Source organism: Oxyura jamaicensis, chromosome 6 (assembly GCF_011077185.1).
Source record: "Oxyura jamaicensis isolate SHBP4307 breed ruddy duck chromosome 6, BPBGC_Ojam_1.0, whole genome shotgun sequence".
In the NCBI taxonomy this organism is placed as follows: domain Eukaryota; kingdom Metazoa; phylum Chordata; class Aves; order Anseriformes; family Anatidae; genus Oxyura; species Oxyura jamaicensis.
In genome coordinates this window covers 1,439,148-1,463,237 of record NC_048898.1, presented here as the reverse complement: position 1 = coordinate 1,463,237, position 24,090 = coordinate 1,439,148, and the positions used below count along the sequence as shown (strand labels likewise).

General features: G+C 39.2%; 1 protein-coding gene across 12 annotated transcripts in view; it reads left to right on the top strand.

Moving 5' to 3' along the window:
* Nucleotides 1–24,090, top strand: part of PCDH15 (protocadherin related 15) — a 721,430-nt gene that overhangs the window by 571,647 nt on the left and 125,693 nt on the right. For all 12 annotated transcript variants that reach the window (XM_035329710.1, XM_035329721.1, XM_035329709.1 and 9 more), the window contains one exon: nt 11,837–11,965. In XM_035329710.1, coding sequence (XP_035185601.1) covers nt 11,837–11,965 — 129 coding nt within the window. The remainder of the gene's footprint in view (nt 1–11,836; nt 11,966–24,090) is intronic.

Genomic DNA, 24,090 nt, shown 5'->3' with positions numbered 1-24,090 from the left:
TCCAGTGAAGGCAGGGCTAGAGCTCCTATGGGTGTGGGAATACAAACAGTAGCATTCTGAGAAGCGGATGTAACAATATGAAATTTTCAAGGATTTTTTTTTTTTTAGTGCTTTTTTTTCTTTTTTAGAGAAAATACCAAGAGAAATCCCACAAGGAAATCAAATAATTAGAACCCCAAGAAAGGTATTAATGGTTTCTCAGCACTAGGATAAAGCTCATCATTTCTCAGTAAGCATAGCAGTTCTGTACTAGAACAACAACAACCTGACAAGCAGAAGGATGAGCAAAACACCAGCAGGTCACTTGGCTCTTTGGTACTGAATATTCTTGATTGATAGTTACGTTGTTACAATAACACTGAAAAAAGATCTTTCTGTCCGATTTCCTCCTCATACGTTTTTTTAACTAGTTTTATATTTGCATGTGTCTGTTAATTGTTCTCACAGTGTAACATGGTCACAGTGTCTAGCTTGTGCGTGTTCCCTTTTCTGCTGCTTGGTTTGGTGGTGCACATCTGTTCTAAAAATTGTCCTGCAGTATGGCTCACTTGGCAAGCTGACGTAAATTCTCCTGCATGTGAATATTCTGGTGACAGTACACAACAGAAGGGTAAGGAGTTGGTTGGATTTGCTTTTTGCCAGGTCATTATCACAAATGAGGCGGTAAAAATCCCTCACCTTGTTTAACAAATAGATGAAACAGGACAACTCAGCCAATTAAATCTCCATGTTTTTCTATGCAAGGCAAAAGTGTTTTTGACTAAATTGCAAAGTTTTCTTGCATCTTTGCACAGTTTTTTGATTTCCAGCTCTTTTGGATGTACTCTGCTGCTAGAAAGGTTCCTCCTGGGTCAGGGATTCATTTAAATTTGCTAGCTGGGATCATGGCAAACTGTTCTTGCTAAGGCCATGGATTTCAATGTCAGTGAAATGTCATGGAAGACCTTTTCTTTTTAACTAGTTTATATCAGAAAACCATGGTGTCTCCGTAGAGAGTAATTTTTATTTTTTTTTCTCCTGCTTCTGGTGTCTCTGATAGTTTGGAGGGCAGCACGTGGGGGCAGCAGGGCACTTCCCACCAACGATCACAATTGTCCTTGGGGTACAGGAGCCCCAGCACCACTCTCTCGAGGACCAACATTTTCTCCAGGTTTCTTTCCATGTCACAGCATGCAGCCATTCCTGTCACCACAGTGGTAGCAACCTCTGGCTTTCAGGCTTTTTAACCCCGCAGATTATTGGATTCCTGATCTTGCAGGGCTCAAACTCTTCCCCCTGCAGCTTCAACCAAGCCAGGGCAGCTCTGTGTGCCCTGGCAGCTCATGTCTGCAGTGTAAACCACATGTGGTATTGAACTAGTATGGTAACAGCCCTCCTTTTTCTACCCATGTTCTCTGTGCCAAGCTAGCTCTTCCCATCGTCATTGTGAAGTCTGTTAAATGCAGTTATTCACATGAAAATTCTGTGCTCAACACACCTTAACTTTTTGGTGATTTTTTTTCTCCCCTCGCTTCTTTTTCTGTCTCATTAATAAAGGGTCTAAGAGACTTATAACTATGTTATAACGACACGGAGTAGTGAGGGCTCTGTATTCTGAGCCTCAAGGTTTATTTAGCTGCTTAATGTTGTGTTCTGACAATCAAGTTAACACCTTTGGACTTTTGGGGACTGCTTATTCCACCAGAATTAATGCAGACCTACTTATGCCCTCACAAAGCAATATGACTTTCCATTTAGCCATGCGTGGCCTGGCTGACACCATTGCATCACTTTTGCATGCCATAGAATGCTCTCAAGTGTTTAAAATGCTCAACTATGCTTCCTAAGTTACTGTTGCTCTGACTTACGACCTAGAGCATTAACGTTAATTGTGGTTTTTCTCTGACCTTGGTATAACACAACCCACTACCTGTCGCTGTTAGCAATTCAGCGCAACAAACAATTAAGTATGCATTAGTTGAGTAGTCAGGAAAATATTTTTATTTTCCTTAGCAATGAGACATAGTTGTTGAAGGGTAGAAGAATGACAGGTGAATGAAAAAAATGTCAAGCTAAAATCATTTTCACAAACTGTGGTGTGTTTGGATAGGTTTCAAGGCAAGAATTCATGTCTTCACATTTCAGAGGGAGAAGCTAGAAATATAACATGAATGACTTGTGTTTGGAGAAAGAAAAAGTCTTCTGTGCTATTTATTTTTCGCTTGCACAAGTGTGTATATGTTAGATCATTTATGTATAATACAGGAAGCTCTACTGTATTGTTTTACTGTCCATTGTGAGACTTAAGCAGAATTCAACACCCCCCCCAAATACAAATGTCCAGTCATGAAAATATTTGCCCAGCACTTCAGAAACCCCTTCTTGCTTGATTCTAACTGCCCAAATGCTGGCAAAACAGGGCAGCTCAGGGGCTAGTTCACAAAGCCAGTTAGGAGCTGGCAATCAGGTATTAAAAACCGTCAGGCATGCAGAGGGTGTTCCCAACCTCCCAGGCACCTGCAGCCTTCCCTTTTAGCAACAGATCAACATCTGTCCAGTGCCACACTTGCTCTGTGATACCCAGGAAATACTGGTCAGGGTTGAGATTCTCCTGTGGGCCACAGAAGACACATCCTCACTTACCTCTTTTCCCAGAGTGTGTCTTAACCCCCAGGTCACTGAAGCATTTTGGAAGCCCAGCAGAAGCTCCTCGGTCCCCGTGGTGCTGTTCAGGTAACAGGCGGAGCTGCACTGCGTGGCAAAGAGGAGAGGCGGCCATGCTCTGGGGGTGTTTCTCTGAAAGCCAAGAATCCAAGGTTTTGCCTGTTACTCTCAGCCTGTGCCCATTTCCTCTGCAGCAAACGGTTCACCAAAAATTTGGAATCATTTTAGCGCTGTTGACAAAACCGTTTTGGGGCCATGTTTTGTGAGGAGACAAAAGCACCCGCTAAAATATACGTGTGTTTGAGCTGTAGTCAGTACAGCAGCCTAAATCAGCGGGACTTAGATTTGAGCTACTTGGCAAACATACAGCTGGCTGCAGCATGCTCGAGGGTAGTGGTGTTCATGGTCAGAGTAAGTCTCTTGGCCACAGCAATGCCCTCAGGAGGACCAGCCATTGAAAACTAGTGTTTGTTCAGATCGTGATGTAGCTAAATCATTGCTACAGGCTGTAACTGAAAACAGAATGAAAGCTGTTGTGCCCTAGATCGTAGGCAGAGCTGTGCTCTGCCAGGACCCTGAGGTGCGTTGGTGTGGATGGTGCAGACACCAAGCGATGTTGTGGATCATCTGGATCATCTTCTGGATCAGAGCAGACATTTCAAGTGGACATTTCAAGTTTCACAGAGTGAAACATCAGTAGCCTCATTTCAGTGCAGTGTGTGTTTCGTCATGGAGGTTATACTTGGGTATTTCAGTCATCTGAGAAGATCACTAATAATTTAGAGCATCCATCTCCCCTGACGCTTGAAATAATTACATTGCGTGGAACCAACAGGTAGCACTAGATGAAGGTAATTTAGGCAGAGCATTGCTACTTGAATTTTGAGAATATTGAGAGTTAATTACAGTAAATTTTGTGTTACTGCTGTAAGTATTACCTGTATCTGCTTCATATCAGTTCCATTATCTATTAAGAATAAAGGATGCACAGCTCTTACAGTAAATACTCACTGAAGAGATTTTATATACACAAAGGCTTGTATTTAAAAAGGTTTCTACTAAACTGACATTTCTGTAATCAGTGAAGTGTGATTGCAAAAAAATTAAAAATTAAAAAGTCAATGGAATCCATTCATATTGTGGATCTTCAGTATTACCTTGATGTAGCACACTTTTTTTGATATTTTGGAGCAGTGGGAATGAATACTTCTTAAATACATGAAAAGGAACAATAAACTTCTGTACCTTGTCCCCTTAGAACTCCCTTTCAAATGGTTTTAATATTAACAATATATAGTAACTAAAAAAAACACGGCCTGTTACTATTTTCTGACAAGTTATGTGCTTCATATCAGGCAGCCTTACTTTTTTTTTTTTTTTTCTCCTGGTCTGTAATTTTCAGTTTACAAATGAAGAGTTTGCCTCCTCTTCTAGGAGAACAGGTTTCTCCCTGACCATCAGCTTGTTTTTAGGGTGTAACAGCTGTCTTTGAGCGAGCTTTAGGAGACTCCCAAACTTCCAGTGTTTGTACAGCTTCTCTCCTTGCATTGTGTGGATTATATTCCCCATAAAGGTTTTCATTTCAAATGCTGACAGGGAAGGGGTGATTTAAATAACCCCCATGAAGTAGATTGACAGTTTTCCATCAAAGATTTTGTATGATTGTAATTCTGTCTTCAAATATGACTTTCATTATTTTAAGGTAACAGTTCTGCACCAAGTTTCAGCAACAGTGAAGTCTCTGCTTTTAAGTAAATAGATAACTTGTGCAAGGAGGCTGGGAGAACTGCAGCTGAAGGCTACACCACCTCATGTTTCTGCCCTGTTTAGAAGTGGTCGGGTTTGGTTTTATGACCTAAAGGTATTGATAGAGGTGCTGTAGCTTTACGCTTTTGTGATCAAGATGCTGAATCCTGCACTTTTAGCTAAGGTGTAGCCCAGGTTTTACACAGCTATGTTCCTGCCAGCCTGCACAACAAATGTAGCCTCATCTGTACATGAGCCTCTAACTATCTTGGGTGCTGTGGATGCAGCACACAGTATGCTCTCAATTCAGGTCATTTACCCTGTGCATATATAGCTTGTGATATAAGCTACCAGCCACTGCTGTTTCATCTCATAGGCACGGAAGTATTTCATACCTGTGATATCGAGATGCTGTTCAGCTGCTTGCACAGCAGGTCAGTGCTCTTCCTGTTCCACAGTGAGGCACAGAGGGCTGGAGCTCCACCGTCGGTGGTTGGCCTGTCCTATTTACCCATCAATTTTTCGTCATTGGCCCTCCATTGTCATCCTCCATTAGCAGTAATTATTGGAGTCCTATTAGCAATGTCGTTCTTCAGGCTGCCACTCTCATGGAGCACTGAACATGGATGCCATAGCAATTTGCCTGTTACTAAACATTTCTTGTATATTTTATTCTGGTTCTTATTGCTCCCAGTAACTTAAGATCTGAGCAGCTGTTTCTCCTGCCATGTAGGGAATGGCTATTATTTTGAATATCATAATTTAAGTGCAGTTCTCTTGAATTTAATATAGATAAGTCCTGATATGTAAGTCAGAATCATTATTTACAGTTTCTTTTTTTGATCAAATAAGGCCCTGGGCTTTGCCTCAGATCTAATTATTTGCAAACTACCTATATCTAGAGATGATAGCATTTGTCTTAGAGTTTGTCTAAATTAATAAACTTGCTTGACATCAGAGCTGAGAATGTTTCCTCTCCAAGGCAAAGAATGCTCTCATCAATTTCCAATCTCCATTTAAATGGCAGCGTACACTAAGTCACGAGCAAAATTTCCTTCAGATTTATCATCCGTAACGTTTATCGGGGCCTGGTGTACTTAGGATATAAGATATTTGTGGAGGCTATGTAAATGTTACACTTATATATAATTCTTTGCTAAGCAATGTAAGAACTATTTTATTGGCCCTAAGAAAGCTATAAATTGCAGCTGATGGTCTTTAGTTTGACTTAGGCTTATTACAAAACAGAAGTAACCTCAGTTCACTTCAATAATAAATAGGAGCTGCCTGGTATGGTGCTGTACTACTTATTGCCATGCATGAATTTCCAGTACTAACTTAAAAACTGCTTTCCAAACCACACTTGACAAATACTTTTTTTAGAAAAGGCCAATTTTAAAAACAGCCAAAGCAGGTTTTTGTTTGTCCTTAACTGTATTAACTTGGTACATGCATGAGGAGACCCCATTCAGCCGATCTACAAAACCAATTGTGAATTAGTTCTCTCTGTCATTATTTTGGGCAACCACTCAAGTTTGTTTAAAGACTTGAAGTTGCAATTAAGCATATCTGAAGAGCTTAGCAAAACAACTCTGTTTCTTGAGAAGCTCCTGTCTTACTGTTTCTTTTAAGGTCCTCTGGAAAACACTGCAGCTTTTCCTAATTCCATAAGAAATTTGATTACTATTTGCTTTCATTACAAAGAGTGTAATGAGCATTGTGGCGAGAGGGAGAATTAAAAGATTCTAGCTGAAACTGATTTTTTTCAAATATATTTACATCTTCTATTAATTTTTCCCAAGCTTTGCAAGTAAAAATCTTCATTGCTAATGGTAATTCCAAGCATTGCCTTAAGTTTAGTCTGCCACATGTAGGTTATGGGAGCTGGGATGTAGGTTCCAGATATGCTGCTGCACTTTTGAAGTATAAGAACTGGTGAATGAAGAGAAATTAATGTTTTTCTTACATGTTGAGGCTCTGAGATGTGCACTACAGCTGTCCTTTTTCCCCACTAACAAGACAAGAAAGCTGGCTTTGCAAAAGTAAATGGGCACCCGATTGGAACTTGTCTTCCTCTCAATACAAATTTTGCTTCTTTGATACTCAAAGGTATACATTGCTCTCATAGCTGCTGATGCTCTTCGTTACCTCCTTAAGGTTTTGATGTGATGACTTGTGACAAAAGCATCCCCATCTCTGTCTGCACTAGGCTGCCTTGGCAGAAGTTACACTACTTGCATGGAAAACGAAGCACAGTTTACATAGCACTGAGCGATCTCAAGCGGCCACGGCCACCTGCAGTTGAAAATGGTGATAAGAAATGACAGGCTTCTGTAACGATGCAGGCAGCTGAGCTCCATACAAAGTACAGTAACCCTTTCTCAGCGTGTTTACTTTTATCCTCTCTGCAGCAGGCTCCTTATCCCCAAAGCATGCATTCAGTACCCTGGTGTCCTCCCGCACTGGCTGATGTGCCAAGCGGTTACCTTGGCTGCTGTTGAGAAGGATGTGACCCGCAGCGTACTTGCTTTGTTATTTTTGGTTCCAGTGACAGACTGAGAAGAGGTTAGGGCTAGCCCTGGACGAACATAACTTTAAAACACTAATTATTTAGTCAATGTGATTTCAGTGGTGCTGTTAACTTTTTACATTATCCACAGGACAGATGATCATGATGGTATCAATGCCGCTCCATGCTGCAGTTCTGAATAAGGCACTATGATTTCTTCATCTTGTGTAATAATGGCTAAACAGCATGTCAGTCTGATGCTGTAGCTTGCAGTGAGCTTAAGCAAAACTTTGGAGCCATCTAATGTGGATACTGTTAATAAATCTGTTAATAAATCAACTACTGTTGATTTATTTATTTATTTATTTATCTTTGATTATTGCAGTTCCTGATGGTAATGGCAGAACTGCTGCTCTACACATCTTAAAGAAATAAAGTAGCCAACCGACTACTGCTTCATGTAAAAGGTTGCCGTATTCCCTCAGAGGGATAAGGCATGTTTCCAGAATTAGGATAAAATAGCAAGAAAACTCTTGGAGTGTTCCCCGTATTCTTTTTCAGTTCCAAGTTTGTTGTTAATGAAGTAAAAGAAGAGAATGCAGAGGCATTGCTGCTGCTAACCCAGAGCTTGTTATGAATAATTCTCTTGGTGATCCTGCCACTGAATTGATCCACATTTGATAGTTAGCTAAATTGTGAATAACAGAAAAATGTGAATATGTTTGAAATGGTCTTTTTACTACAAATACTCTTGAATGCGTAGGATGAACAGAAAACTTAATATTACAAAATAATATTCCCAGTTAGTATCTCGATAAAATATTACTGCTTTACTGTTTTTTTGAGTTTAACTTTGATGCTCAGTAATAGGTGGAGTGCTGTCCTCTATGGCAGCATTGGCAAGCAGGTAAGGTAGGATTCTTAAGATAAGTAAAATAATTGTAATCAATTTGAAAAAATACTAAATCCTTGGATAACAGAAGCATTGGGAACAATTTCACATATCTTTTACTGTCTGCTTCTCTCCTGTCTTACAAAATGCTGCAACTTTCCGTTTTTATTGTAAAACTAAGCTAAACAAGAACTCTTTAATCTTTGCAGTCCTTTCTTGCCTGGGGGTTTAGTCTGACCTGGAATCTCCTCTCTTCCCCAGTAAAATGCCATATTCTACATTGCAGAATGACTGTATATTATAGAATAACTCAAGGAACCCTTCAGCCTGACTTCTGCATATGAAGGGTGGTAGTTGGTTTTGTATTTCTCAGGTAAACCCTGTCAAATAATATAAAGGCATCAAAAATGAGATCCTTTGTGGTCTTACTTAGGGAATGCTGTCTACGTTGCAAAGACAAACAGTGCCTGTCTACATTGCGAAGACAAACAAGAGCAAAGCAGTTGCTTTTGCTCTTGCAATACCATATAGAAAACACTTGCTTTATCACACTGAAAAGATGTCATTTTTGTCCTCATGGGGTAAAGGTCTGCCTTATATCCAGTCTGAACCTCTCCTTGCAATTTGACTGTTTTCTGTATTGCCACTCCCTCAGTGTGGTGTCACCTGCAAACTTGAGAGTGTGCATCATCACCTCATCCTGGTCCTTGATAAAGATGTCAAAGAAGATCTTAAAATCAAGGTTGTGTTAAGCAGATATTAGCCTTCCTATTTCTCTACCTTCTCCTAGGGGAAATACGAGTCTCCTTTGGCACTTACTCAAACGACCCCTTCTAGATTTATACCAGCATTTCAGTAAGCTCTATGTTTCTGATAATACTATTACTGGGTTTCAAGAATACTCGAAGGGAAGAAAAGTCCCTTTTTTTGTTCAAGTTATAAAGTAATACGACGGGATTGTATTATTAATAATAGCATGCTTCCAGAGAAGAGAGTTACTTGGATTTAGAAAGATGCTGTCCTTTGGGAGAAGTTTTCGTAAGAGTTCCCCATAATGTGTTGCGGTGTTTATCTGAAATAAATGTGAGCTTCCACACATCCATTGACATTCACTTATGCGCCAAAGTTAGACCTGTAAGTAAATCGCAGCAATAATTTTGCTTTCAGCACTTGATTCAGAAGTTATCAGGTGCAAATAGTGTTCTGGTAGCTGTTCTGAGAGCTGCTGTGGGTTGATTCAGCATTGTCAGGAGTAAACATACCACAGATTATCAGATATAGCCCATTAAAATTCTCTTCAATGGAAAAGAAATATTTTTCAAAATGAGAAGTACTTTATTAAGCCAATGTTTTCCATGCCATAGTTCTCTCAGTTTATTAAATCTAAGTTTTTATTACCCTCTATTCTGAAGAATGAAGTTAGCTTAGGAAGATTGATTTACGTTCAATGCACATTCCACATCATCAGAGCAAATGTTCACGAGTGAGTTTTGTGTTGACAGTGATGCATGAATGGCGAGGTACATTTTCCTTATATGCACTGAATATGGGAATGGCAGTTTCAGCAACAATTAACAAATAACTGAACGCAAATCGATACAAGAAGCCAGCCTGAATGCATCTTTTGTTGTTTCAGAATATTCTGTTAGTTACTATTTAAGTATTAAGTTGTTATTAGATGATGCTTATTGTGGAACAGGTCTGTATTCTGCATTTGCCTCTGTGCAAGAAACTATAGAGAAGCTCTCTCCAGAAGAGCTGCATTTGTGCCACCCGTGTTTGTTTGGGCTCTGCTCTTTGCAGGGCCAGTAGCCAGGATTGGTAAGGAAGCCTGCTCACACAGGTAGCAGCACCTCAGTGAAGTACAAAGGCCTTTTTTCAAACAACAGCCACGTGTATTGCCGTGGAAGAGAGACACCTGACGCCAATACCAGTGACTGGGCTGCTTGCCAAATCTGGGGATTTGGAAGGTGAAGGAGATTGACTTGTTACAGGATCGTTCCTGCAGAGAGTAAGTTATCAGATTGACCTGGCAACAGGGCAATGAAAGCATGACCAGGTACTATGAAGACAGTGAGTAGGTCTGAGTACAGGAGTTGTCCTTCGCAAGTGCTATCTGCATGCTTTTCCTCTGTGGCAAATACTAGGAGTCTGGCCCTTACTAAAAACGATGATATTCAGTATATATTATGGACAGTTACTTGCAGGGACCAGCGAAGGTGTAGGTCTGCATGAAGGAGGTACTGCACCAGAAGGTGTGTCAGAAAAGATAGACTCCAGAGATGGCAGTGAGCTCTATAGCTGTCAGGGTTCCTGGAAAGAATGTTAAAATGGTAGCACCAGTCTTAGCAATTTGGGCTTATGAATGGGCTCTCTCTCCTAAGTAGCTATCTGAAACTGTGCCATGTTCAAAATATATTTAATTTCATTGCAACTTCATTCAACACCCGTTTCTGATGATTGGATTAGGAAAACGGAATGCGGCTTGTATTGTCAGCAGCAAACCAAAATGAAAGGGCATCTTTATTTCAGATGGGGGAGCAGTAGGAATTCTTGTATTGCCTTTTGCCTGCCACAGCAAAAAGAATGCTGGTAATGATAAAAAAAAAAAAATGGTTCTGCCATTTTTTTTTAAAAAAAAAAAGGTGAGGTTTTTAACAGGTTGGTTAGTCTTGTGCCTCAAGGAGGGTGCTTCTCAGCAGTTAGGTCTGCACGGTGGAGTTACCTGAATGGCAATGCCATACACATCTCATCCAATGTAGCTTGCCGGGAGGGTAGCTCAGTATCACTAGGCATCAGCCATCACTGCTGCTGGGCACGACAGATGTATCCTGCTCCTGGGGACGGAGCCTCCCTGCACTGCCTGTGCCAGCGTTTCTCTGTTCTTGCAGTGAAAGGCTTTCCTGGTGTATAATTTCAATTTCCTTACTGCGTTTTTTGCACTGTAGTGCTTCTCATTTCCCTTGTGGATGACGAGGGCTGTTCATTCCTTCTCTTTGCAGCCTCTGTCACAGGTCACAGAAATGTGTATTATTAGCTGTAACTCTTTGGTATTTATAGAGTATAAAGCAAAGTCTTGGTTTTGTTGTTGCCACAATGTTTAAATTCACAAAGCTCAAACTGAGGTATTTTGCCTCAATGCAAAACAGTTAAAGTTGAGAAACAGAGAAGAAAGAGACTTTGATGCTTAGCTGTATTCCAAAATAACCAACTGCATGAGGCAGGTAGTGTTAGTTTTTACCTTAATTACTATTACAGCCAAAATTGGTGATAAACTGAAACTACAGTTCATAATAACTTGCTGCTATGCTAGATCTGAATGTGTGGCATAAAAGCATCTGTGGTAGCAAAGGTTTTAGCAGCTCCTGAATCGATTTAAAATACTGTTGTTTTGTTACCGAAACACTATATAGGACTGCTGAAATGGGATCTAACTCAGGCTGTGAAGATCTGTCAACAAAGTGTTTCACGCTCCGATTTCTTGAAGTTGCATAGGAAATTTCAGTAGGAATAACAGACACATTTTTAAATGTATGAGTTTAAAATGTTGTTAATTACACTGTTTCCATTAGGCAACTTTCTTTGTATTATAGCTGTGGTAGCACAACTGTGCCAAGTAAGAGGCTGACTACTCATCTAAGCTAATCATTAAAGTAGTATACGTTAATTAGTAAAATCACTAATTTCTTTCCAAGGTCCTGGCAATTTTGATATTTTTACCTTCCCAACCCCAGAATTAAAGATCCTGAAACCCTTAAAGTATCACTTTAGACAAAACACATCTGATGTCTTCTATGCATCTCTAATACAGTAGTCAGTCTCTAGCCTGTTTTCCTTCCTTTTCTTATAAGACAAGGAATAAACTCTTCAACGAAATAATGCTTCCTGTTTCACAAAAACATGCTGAAAAAAAAAAAAAGATTATCCGTTTGCTTGTGTTTCTGTAGTGGATAGATCTAATACATAGCAGTAAAGTTGCTAATCAGTTGTCATCTGTGAAATTGTAAAGTAAAGGTAATTATTCATAATTTTATCTTCCTCTGCAGACTTCAACTGCTACTGTTAACATAGTGGTGACGGATGTAAATGACAATGGACCAGTTTTTGATATGTTTCTACCTAAAAACCTGTCTGTACAGGAGGAGGAAGCTAATGCTTTTGTTGGTCAAGTAAGGGTAAGTTATTAACTGCAGAGTTAAATTGTTTATTTTATTACCTAATCCGTCCAGGCTCTTAGGAAAGAGACTAAAATAGTTGTACCTTAGACAAACTTGCATCAAAATGTCTGAAGTTTAAACACAAACCCTTTACAGTCAGACATATTTATGTTAAAACTTAAAGTAATTTCCTGGGCTTTAAAATACAGAATTAATGTTCATCTTTATGCTTAATAGGTCAAAAAGGCTTTTTCATTTAAAAAAGCTAATCAGGAGACTGGTCTTGTAGATGTACACTACTCTAAAAGCTTACTTATAACAGATTTACAGTGTTACAATATTGTCACCACATTTTTATACTGTTACTGATTTTTTTACATTTTTATAATGTACTGAATAAATTATGTGTATGTATGTAAGACTGTCCTACGTACAAAATTTCTGTAGTATTAAAGAGGAAAATAGTTAACGCGTTGACCGTAATAATTCATTAGGTGTCGTAAAGATAGATTATGCTTTTGGGTATTGTTAATTTAAGTGATTTGAAACTGTGTAAATTTTTACAGCATGTGTAAGTCTTCTGGACTACCAGTTGCAGATTCAGTCATGTGAAACGTGCATCATCATCTTGGCAGAGTCAGTTTTTCCTAATGGCAGGTGAAAGAAAGTATGAATTGGTGTTTTGAACTTGTCGTTGAATGTCAAGTGTTTCATATTTCCCTCAGTGAGGGGTTAGCATAAAGGCTGGATTAATATGAGCTGTAAGCACACGATGAATTTGGAAGCAAGGTTTTTCAGGGATTTTGGCACAACCATCTGCCTTTCTTCCCAGTAGCAATTGTATCATTAGAAAACAGGAGCTGTCTTAAGAATACCTTAACTGCTGTCTTAACGATACCGTCAGACAGGAGAAGACATTTCGGGTAGCAATGAAAGGGGCAAAGGCATATAATCATAATAACCATGTTTCTTTCCAAATTTATATTATTCAGTAAGATATCCACAGGTGATCCTCATGTATCATGCTGCTTGTTAATTTTTGTGTTCTTTTTTGAGTGAACTTGACTTCACTTGTTTCCTGGTATTTATATGTTGAAAAATTGCTTCTTTGGGACGGGTTTGCCTTTCCTTCTGCTTTTGTTACTTACTCATGAAGTTTGATTTCATTCAAATTATATGTTATGGTTTTAGGCTCCTTCAGTACAGTCTCACATATACTGAGGGGGTTCGGCATGTCTATGCTCTGCTTGCTGTGTGACCTGGTACCATTAAAGTAGGTACTGCTGTGAAGCTGTCCAAGCTCACGTGTGATTTTAAAGAGAAGCAACTTTCCTCAACACTGATGAGCACCAGAGATTTCCCACTTTTGTTATGCTGAACTGTAATATCAGTCCTGTCACAGACTGTTTTGAATTCTTGCATGTGTAGAAATTAAGATCCCTGTGCTTAAATCTGTATCCATAAACCTATTTTTGTCATTGTTCATCTTATGTAGTCATTTATCATTTATCCTAAAACATATGGACTCGTTGTTTTAAATCAGTACCAAATATCTTCAAAATCCATGTTGTGTTTTTCTGGGTGCCCTCAAGGTGCAATAATCTTTAAAAACACTGTATCAGCTTTATTTTTAGTTTGGATGGAATTATAAAAGAAAATATGCCATTGCAACAGAACCTCTCTCTAATAAATTAGCATAATTTCTAAGTTGTGTTGAAATGAAAATATTTAATGAAACCTTTTGATAGCTTATTCCTTCTTGTGGAATGAAAGAAACTCGCTATGTCATTTATTCTCATGTTTATCACCACTTCTAATTGCCAGCCTCTGGATGGAAAAAGATTTCTCTTTGTGCTGCAGATACAGATGGGATGTAGATTCTAATGTTTCATATTCATGCAAATAGTATAGAATGGAGCGATTTGGGCATTTGGAATTATTTTCTGGACTCATTGAAATTACTGAAGTGAGGATGATTAGCCTTTCAATGTAGCTGTAGTTGTTTAGTTGTCTTCTTTAAACAACAAAGCAGCTTTTGTTACCGTTGTTGTCCTTCATAGGACATTAGAAGCACTGTAGGTGTGGGAGAGGTTTCTATGGGAATGTGTTTTGTACAGAAGCTGTAATGGGGTTAAAATATAAAGGCCTATTTTAAATGAAAATAGCTTGGTAAAAGAAGGTAGTATTTACTATCTCTTGTGTTTTCAATGCTAAGAATTAAGCTGCTGACTGACAAGCCTTCTTTTCAGAATCTCTTCTACTATATTCATTTCAAACAGCTGAAATCTCCCATAGTAAGCACTGATACAGATTAAATTTAAAAAAAAAAAAAAAAAAAAAAAAAAAAGGAAAACAGGTTTTGTGGGGTCTCTTTTCCTTTTGAATGTGTACTTCCCATTTTAAATGAGGAAAACAACAGCAAGATATTTTTGGCTTAAGATTAAAGGTGTGGGTTCATTGAGGCAGAGGACCTAGTGGTGAGGGTCACGGAAAAGGTGCTCCACAACTTTGGTGCCTTGGGTTTTTTACTGGTAAACTATGGGGACTCTCGGCTGCCTGAGTTCCTTGTCAGTCTGGAGGAGGAAAGGATTACCTTCATCCTAGAGGAGGATGAAGTTCTGGGCTGCGTAAGAAAATAAGTCAGACATAATGGGAGTAGATGAGATGCATCCAAAGATGCTCATGTTAACTGGTATTGCTGCAGGGGTGCTTTTTTGTCATCTTTAACAGGTGCCCAGGAGTGTGGTTCCTTACAGCTGGGAAAAAGCAAACATCACACTCATCTTTGGGGATGACAGGAAGGAGGATTCAGGTAGCTCCAAGCTGGTGAGCCTGGCATGGGTCTCTAGGAAGATAGCAGTGCCTGCTGGAAGCCATTTCCAAGCAAGTGGACAATAAGAAGGTGAATGGGAATGGCCAGGATAGATTATGGATAGGCAAATCATACCTGATGAACTGATAACTTTGGGATAGGATCACTGGCTCTGTGGATGCTGGGAGACCAGTGGAGGTTGCTTACCTTGGCTTTACCAAGTAGCGTAGTATCTTTGTAATCGTATTGTCAAGATAAGGACCAGATTAGTGGACTGCAGTGTTGGGCAGTGCAGAAGCTGCAGGGGATCAGGGGGCAGTGCAATCCAGAGTGTATTTATTTTCTAGTAAAATCCATTATCTTCTTCTTAGAAGATTCCCAGAAATCTTTTTTTTTTTTTTTTTTTTTTTTCAGACTGATTATTAGCAGCAGCTACTGTTACTTTTTTTTTAATTGCCAGTTGACATGACCATAATGCAGGTAAACTTAGGGATATATTCTATGATAATTACAAGAAAGGTAAAAGTGTAACAAATTTATCAGCATCTATTATTAAAATGTTAGAAATAGTCTGTGTAACATGTGAAAAGCTGTTGTAATTTCTTTTTCCAATTCTGGATTTTCTGTATTAGACTTTCTCTCTATCCTCTTCCAAGACTGCAAAATCTTGTCTCTTATCTGCTCAGCTGTTCTTCTAAAAAGAAAAAAAAAAAAAAAAGTAATGTATGACGTTTATACCCTCCTTTTGTCCTCTCTCCCGTGATACAGGTAAGTATGTAAGTGATTTAGGACACAAAACGATTAAGTCAAATGCTCCCACATATGATTCCTGCTTCAGAAGATAGAATTCTGTGCATTCTGTGCTCTATTTTAAGTGGGAAATTTGGACTTGAAAAGGGATTCCCATAAGGGCTTGGGTATTTATTTCTGCGGGTGAGACGGAACAAAGGCAACGAAAGGATTTCTGGTGGTAGAGGAGAAGGCTCGTTGCATGCTGGAGGCAGTATTAACACTGAAGTGCTCTTGCACTCTGCCGCTCCAGTGGCTCTTTGTATGCCAGCTGAAGTCTGTGGAGGCGCTGGCACAGGAGTGCTGCCTGTGGGGATTTGAGGAGCACACTGAAGATTAAAAGAACAACAGCGAGAAAGGATAAGGCTGACAGTGTAGTGGATGTATTTCAAATCCCTTTTATTTTATACAGCGTTGTCTAAATGAGAGCAGTCAGAGGTGTATTAGATTCCCAGCCATTCTTTCATGTCTGATCATTGGGATCTCCCAACAAGACCGGAGAAGAATTGCTGAATGAAGTTCTCTACGGAGGACCAACAGGAAACCAAAAGCTTCACACCAGAAGCTTAAAAATTCAGGCACCTTATCATCTGTTGCAGTCAGAAATGGCCTGAGGTCCTGCAGGAGATCCAGCATCTGAACGATCAGCATTATGCAGTGTTTTTCAATACCACATCAGGTACATGGGAGGTGGAAAAGTGGAATGAAATAATTGGCTGCAACATGTGCAAACACATTTGCATTCTTGTTAAGTGAAACGCAGTTCTGCAGTTTGTTACAGAACTTCAAAATGCAATCTGTGGTTAAATAACAAGCTGTTGGGGCCCATGAGGCCTGATGCGGCCCAGGAGAGAAAACAGTCCCCAAACCACCCTTGACTGAAGTTTCCATTTATCTGCTTTTTTAAGGTTGCCCAGATCCTTTAACTTCCCCTTCCTATTGATTATTAATTGTAGGAAGAAATTTGTGTGATTGATTGATCACTTTTTGAAATTCCCTGCATGACTTAGGAGATATAGGGGCATGAAAGGAGATGAGAAGGAAAACATGGGTAAATAATCACATGGCAGTGAACAGCCCAACCCTTCATCAGATGCTCGCGTATCACTAGACCTTAGATTTTCCCTAATATGAAGGCAGTATAAATAGGCTCCAATAATGAAAGCTGTTTGCACACAATGTGTGTAATATCTCTTATCATCTGCTTCTTATTTTTAAATGAGAAAACAAACTCTCAAAAAATCAGCAAGTTGCTCTTTAGGATGGAGCTATTTTACGTACTAGAAAGATGAGCTTTGGAGAACTTTCCTTAATTCTACTGTAAAGTGGAAATATTTGTTTTTTCTATTTAATAAGTGTGAACTACTACCTGCATCTAGCATTGAGTAACGTCTGTCCACTTCAGAACAGGGCAACTCTAAGGCAAATAGGTAAGACTGAGACAGCCTGAGACTGGTACCAGTCTACAGATTTCTAGACACTTTCTTTCAGTGGTATGGAAGTGTTTAAAATGTGTTGTTTAAAGAAGCAGCTATCATTTTTGAATGCTAGCAGAATGTAGTTATGATGCCAATTTCCTAACAGTTTTCTGTCTGTGAATATTAGTGAATTCTTTCAAATTTCTATTTTTACTTAAATTCATAAGGTGGTAAAACCTGCAAGTCTCATGATTTAAAGCCCAGTTTAAATTTCACAGATGTCAGTAAGGTTTATTGTGTTGGACTAAATGACCTCAGGAGATCCCTTACATCTAAATTGTGCTGTGTCTCTGGATATAGGAAAACTGCTTCAAATGCCGATGAGGTATTACACTACAAGATTTTGTTGTAAAAAGCACAGAAAGAAATCTAATTTTACTTAAATCACCATTGTCATTGCTTTCTGCACAAAAGCTCATAGAACAGAGTATGACTTTTTACATTGTAGCATATATAAACTGCACTGTAGATAACACCATACCTGTATTATGAGTACCAGCTTCTGAAATTAAAATTTCAGGGCTCCTGTACTTTTAGACAAGTGCAGAATTAGAGGTGGAGAAAAGGAGAAAAAGTACAAGACCAGGAAAAAAAAAGAAAAAAAAAGAATTATTGGCAGGAGAGGACCATCTGTGAATCTACAAAATTAAGCCTTTGTGGAAGAGTAGAATCAAGGCCTCTGAAGTAAATCTCAAATATCCAGAGTGAATCCATGACCACTGCTAACTGTATTATACTTTACCTTACAACATCTTTTAAATTCATCTCATACATATAAAAAGGTATATAAACAGATAAGTTCTTCAAATAAGACTATCAGAAACGCATCAGAATTTAAGATTTGAGAGTTACAGCACGGCAGATGAACCACAACCAGCAGAAATGGAGACTTGTATTTGGTTGCAATGTGTGCATCTAAATGACTAGCGTATCTGTGTAGCCATTCAGAGGTACGACTACACAGTGTCTGCATGTGTAGGTATGAGGTGCTACTTTCCAGTGCAAAAGAGCTTGTACACTGTTATTTGTGAGCTTCTCTTTGTGCTCATTTCTGTAATGGCTGTGTAGCTTTTTACAAACAGTAGGATCGCCACAAGGTCATTTTGCTGGGTCCTTTATCATATCGTTTTATTGCATGCTTATTAAGAAAGTTGTTTCCGTGGTTGATTAGAGAGACCTTTAATAAGACCTCCAACACCATCTCATTTGAATTCTCCAAGTGACACTGGTGAGGTACAGGCTTTCAGTTCCATGTGAGATGTTTTGGATAAGACATGTAGGGGGGAGGGCGTTTCCAGCATGTACACATGGGCACGCATGTATGTGCTCAAGTGCTTCTATTCTTCCTCTTGCTCACCCCACATCAGGTTTGTCAACCTTGATCATATAGTTGATCAATACTTGATCAGGGTGAAAGGATTGCAGCTTCTCTGAACCACAGCATCTAGAGAGTCTGTCTGGGATTTTTTCCACATGCATGATAGGGCATGCTCAAGTCAGCTTGGCTGAATGCTGCTTGTAGTTGTGTACAGAAGAGGTGCTGGAATTTGTGTCTGGTTTAAGCTAAATGTTATATGTGCTGCTTGCCTTTCCTCGGGATGATAGCTCTTGCAGAAGAGGTTCTTTCTAACGCGGAAGGGGGGAAATGTAAGAGAGAATGAGAAGAGGAGAAACTTGTATGAATAGTATTCATTGTATATTTTAATGTGGCTTTATCTTTCTTTGCCCTTTTACAGTCTCCCCAATTTTATAATTGTCATGATTATTTATAAACGCTGCATCTCTGCTTAGATGGTGAGAAGAAACAATGAGGCAGCCTTTGCTAAAGCCCTTGTCTTTGTCACGTGTGCTTCTATTTGTATTTTCACCTGATAAAAAATTTCTTCCACCTTCTAAAGCAAGTTGGGTGTCACGGTTTCAAGTCCAAACCTGTATCATGAGAAGAAATAGATGCAGTCACAGATCTGTGCAACTTTTTCCATCTCAGACCAGCAGTGCTAGGCCAGGATTAGCTGCTTTCTGCTCACGCCCCCAGGGGATTGTATAATACCTGTAAGTTATTTCATTGTGTGTGGCTGCAGCCATGCTCAAATAGCTCTTTACTGCCTATAATGTATGGCAACTGGGGTGATTTTTTAAACTAAGTGGCTTTCAAAAGCTGTGCTCTTTCTCTGTCTTCACCCAGAGAAGGTGGTGAGGCCCTGACACAGGCTGCCCAGGGAAGCTGCGCGTGCCCCATCCCTGGAGGTGTTCAGGGCCAGGCTGGAAGGGGCCCTGGCAAACCTGATCTAGTGGGTGGTGTCCCTGCCCATGGCAGGGGGGTTGGAACCTGGTGATCTTTGAGGTCCCTTCCAACCCAAGCCATTCTACGATGAGTCTATGATTCCTGTTTCTGATGTTATATTTGTACATCAATTTGCATCTTCGTCATCAGAGTGGTAACAGTTGTGATTTAATGCAGTGGAAATCTTGATGCTTGTCATCAGAGAAGTGTTCCAACCATCTTCATGTGCACTTTATTGCTGAGAGCCTGAGCATTTCTGTATCAAAAGGAACTCCTATTTTTGTCTTCCTTACACCAGCCTGTTGTTTTAAGCCTTTCACCTACCTCCGTTCAGCCTGATGCTAGTGGATCATCTGAGTCAGTGTTTTCCTGTCCCTACTACATGACAATTTAGTATTTTGATGGCCAGTTCTGTCTGTCTGGATTTGATTGTTCAGATTTCTGTCACTGGGGTAAGAAACTGTTTCTCCTGAGCTTACAAATTAGAATAGTTCATTTTGGGCCTACTAACTTTTGGCTGTGGTTCTTCTTTCTAGATGTTTTTTCTGTGACTAGATTAGTGTTTTCTTTCTGAAGACTGCCTGGTAGAAGGACAAGTTGAAGAGTTTTCTTGAGATACATGTCAGGTGTGCTTTCTTTGTAATATTCAGAGTTCATGGCCTTGATATTTCTAATTGATAGAAGAAAATGAATTTCCTGTAAGTAATCTTAAGTGAACAAGAGAATACAGAACAAAACCAAGAGTCTGAATGATAGGATGAGTGGTTTCATATCCAAATGTTTGCTGCTGTGACCCAGCTCAGATCTGGTGTTCTCTAATTAGGCAGTGAGATGAAGAGAGCCAGCAGTCTGGAGAAATGACAAAAATAACTTCACACTGCATTAACACGTTAGAGAACTCCGTGAGAGCCCAGCTAAATGTGGAGATTTGAAACAATATATTTGATTTGTGAATTAGCTTTTGGTTTTTGGTTTTGCTACTGTGTCTATTCATTGATTAATCCCTGAATTGCTTGATCATATCATTGCCAAATAACACACTCCTCATGAAAGAAAAATTTCTACTCATCTTTCAAGTTAAAACAGACAGTGCAAGTCTCTTAAGTTCAGGAGCTGGTTGCATGCCAGCCAAAGAAAGCCCATCTATGTTTCAGTGTTACAATGTGATTAATTTTTGTAGGAGGTTCACCAGTCCATTAAATCATGCTTTTGCAGCCATGGGCTTTCTGATTTTCATTTACTTTAATTTATATTTGATTGTAGGGTTTAACTGATCTTATTATGCAGTTTTATTTAGAGTCACGTTTAATTGGTTTCCAACCTAACCCTCCAGATGCAGTGGAATTAACATTGACAATGAAAGTAATTATCAAAGGTTCTCCCATCTTGTATAATGGCTAAAATATGTCTGTATTAGAAAATTTGCCATGTGGTATCTTAACCCTAGCAAATCGAAATATCGTTGTGAAAAAAGGATAAGTTGGTAGGGGTGATGACTTGGTAGTCCAATAAGATAATTTTAACTTTTATAAAAAGGTTCCTGGAGGATATGCCAAAACCTCTAGTGTTTTTCAAAAGTTTCTAAGGGGTGAGGGGGGCATTAGTTTATTATTTTAAAGAAGGAAGTGTTGCTTTGAAATTTAAAGATTAGCAAAATTTGCGGGTAATAATTATGAGTTTTATTTTGCCTCCTCACTTTTTTTTAGACCAGCTAAACCCAATTGGACTGCCACTGCCAGTGACAGACCACCGAATCTGCCACCTGATATTACAACATCCCATATTCTTGTATATACTTCATATCATCTTTCTTCAAGTTAGTTTGTGCAGGGCAACAATTCAGAACATTTAAGATTTGTCACACATTGTAACTAAGCATCTGTGTTGTTTTGCAGTCTAATACTAAGTTTTGTGGCATATCAGAACTTACATAGCAAAATCAAGTAAGTTAGAGCTCTATGTGTACGTTTGATTGAGCATGAACACAGAGTGAAGGCATTGCATCATTTCTTATCTGAAACTTGTACAAAACCAGCTGTCTTTCAATCCTGCAAGTCTGTTTAAAAAAAATAAATAAATCTGATTTATAGGAATGAAGCAATTTAAATATCAATTTTGTAGAGAGCTCCACAGAAATTAACTCTTGTAGGTTTTTGGTCTGCCAGGGAGTATTACAGCTATCTGTAATGGGCATACAGTGAAAGCGTGTATGTTTAGGAGCATGATTTATTAATCTAATTTCCTGAAGCATGAGAGGAATATGTGAGAAAATACTAACAACACTGGGAAGACAAAAGTGTTTCTATGTTTCGTTACTTCTTTTGATGTTATCTTGAGTTCAGCTGACAGAAATCTTTCAAAATGTTGGTACCTTCTAATCTTTTCATTTGCTTAGAACACTCAATGAATTAAATAGGAAAATGAAAGAATGTGTAAAAGCAGGCAAAAAGAAATGAAAGAGGAAAAGCCGTTTGAATTATGAGGAAGAAAAATGCCAAGCTTTCCAGAATGGCTAATTTTCCCTACTTGAGATATTTTTAAATTAATACCAAGCCAGAAATGTTTCAAATAGTTGTGGCCTCTTACTGCATCTGGGAGATGTTAATTTTGTCCTATGAGCACAAACAGTAATCTCCCTGAAAAACATTTACAAAATCCAATTTAGCACTCCCACCAACACTTGATTTGCTATTTGACACAATCGAAGGGCTTGGGAATCTTTTAAACCCATAATAATAACAAATCCTATTATCTTCCATAAAAACAATAGACCAACTCCCACTGACAGCACCCTTTGTATCCTCCAGCACAATTTCTATCCCTCCCTGGAGCAGCGGTATTTGCTGGAATGCTGGCTGCCAGCCAGAGGTTTTGTTGCGATGCGTAGGGATGATGGGGAACTTCTGTCCCTGAAGAAGACCTGCAGGAAAATTTAATTTGGGGGAGGTGGGATTGGCAGAAGAGTGGTCCCAAAGATGTATTTCAGCTTTCAACATGAATGAGGGGATACCTGTCAGGTTTGCCTCAACAATATAGACAAATATGAACAAGAACTCTGCCTTATTTTGCTGTTTTCCAGCTCCAGCAGTTCAAGTGTAAATCCTCAATTAACCTGCTTAAATCCCATTGCTACCTGTTGTGAGCAAGATTTGTGGATATTAGTAGGAGCTTTCTTTTGAAAAGAATGATAATGATATAATTAATATCAACATTTAAGCATTTGTCATTATATTTCAGTGTTAATAATCCTTTAAGAGATATTCTGGTAATTCATATCTCCCAGAATTGTATTTTTCAAGCTGTTTTTCAACAGCTTGTATTTTGTATTGTATTTTCAAGCTGCAATGGAGGAAAAATAGTTTGTTACCCTGGAACACTATTGGTTCATATTTGTGAGGTTGTCTCGGTAATATTGACGCATGGTTGGTAATGCCAATTCAGACTTACCACAGCAGGTAAAGATTATCATCTTGTAGATTGTGCTGTCTCCAGTAAACATGGGATATATTTTCTGGGAAATAAAGTAATGATTCTTTTATACTCCTGGGTTTATAGGATTGTTTTACCATGCAGTACTTTATAAGGTAGTCCTGTGAAAGATGGAAATGAGAGTAGTCCTGTGGATCTGAAAACTTACTGAACAGCAGCAGTTACTAGAGACTCTGCCAAGGAGCAAGCTTTTCCTGTCTCTAAATTAACATAAAGAAATAGAAGAGATGGAAATTTGTCTCATCTTCCTGCATCTCTTGTCACAGACATTGGCAAGAGGAGCCAGTAAGCTCTGATTATTTTCTTTTTTTTCTAAGTATTTTATACTTCTGCAGGTGCTCTCACAACAACAAAGTGCATTGGACCTTTGTGAAGGAGACTCCTATCCCAACAAAATCCCTTCTGGTCAGGCCACAGCGACTTAAGTGAATTCCTAAACTCTTCTGTTGGATAATACTAGCATGGTATGTTTGCCTACCAGCTAGTTGAACCACTTGGAATAAAACCAGGGGGAAAACCTGTGAGCGTATAAAGGGATGATTCCCAATATGTCTTTTACCCAGAATAATAAAATAATCTTTGTTTCCTTTCTAAATTTACCAGGCCTGTCTTGCATGTGGTTGCAAGGGATCAAAGAGCAGACGGTGTCTGTAGATTTTAGGGTGGGAACTCGAGTGCTACCAGAGTGTTCATGTGGCAAGTGAGAGTGCTTCAGGCTCTCTCTTGTTTGTCACCCAGCTCTGTCTCCAAGGACATGTGAACAGGTACTGCTCTTCCTTTGACAGCTGTAGGGATAAGGGGATGGAGGACTTGGATTAGGGGTGGATGCAACCAACTTCTTTTTCTAGCAGGGAAACAAGGCAGGAGTGAATAGGCTCTTTATTTGGTTGTCTGCTCTTGACATCCTGCTGTGGTTAGGAGTGATGATATTCCTAGGACAGACTGGGGAGGGGAGAAGGATGTGTTCTACACATACACTGTTCTCATTTCATAAGATTGCTTTTTACACCATGAGATTAGGTATGTTGGGGTTTGGAGGCTAAGGTGAGAAAGATACCGTGCTATGGGGAATAGAAAGAAATCTGACCAGTTTTATGTTTAGTGTTTGCCTTGTTTTTTATTACTCCTACTGGACCTTACCTAATTAAATATATATATATATATATATATATGATTAAGGTGGTTGGTGTAGCCCAGAGAAAAATGATACCTGTGATTTCTATTGCATTGTTACAGCTGTAAAGAGACAAGGGAGCTGGTTGTGGAGCCACTGGAGATCCCAGGGCTGAGA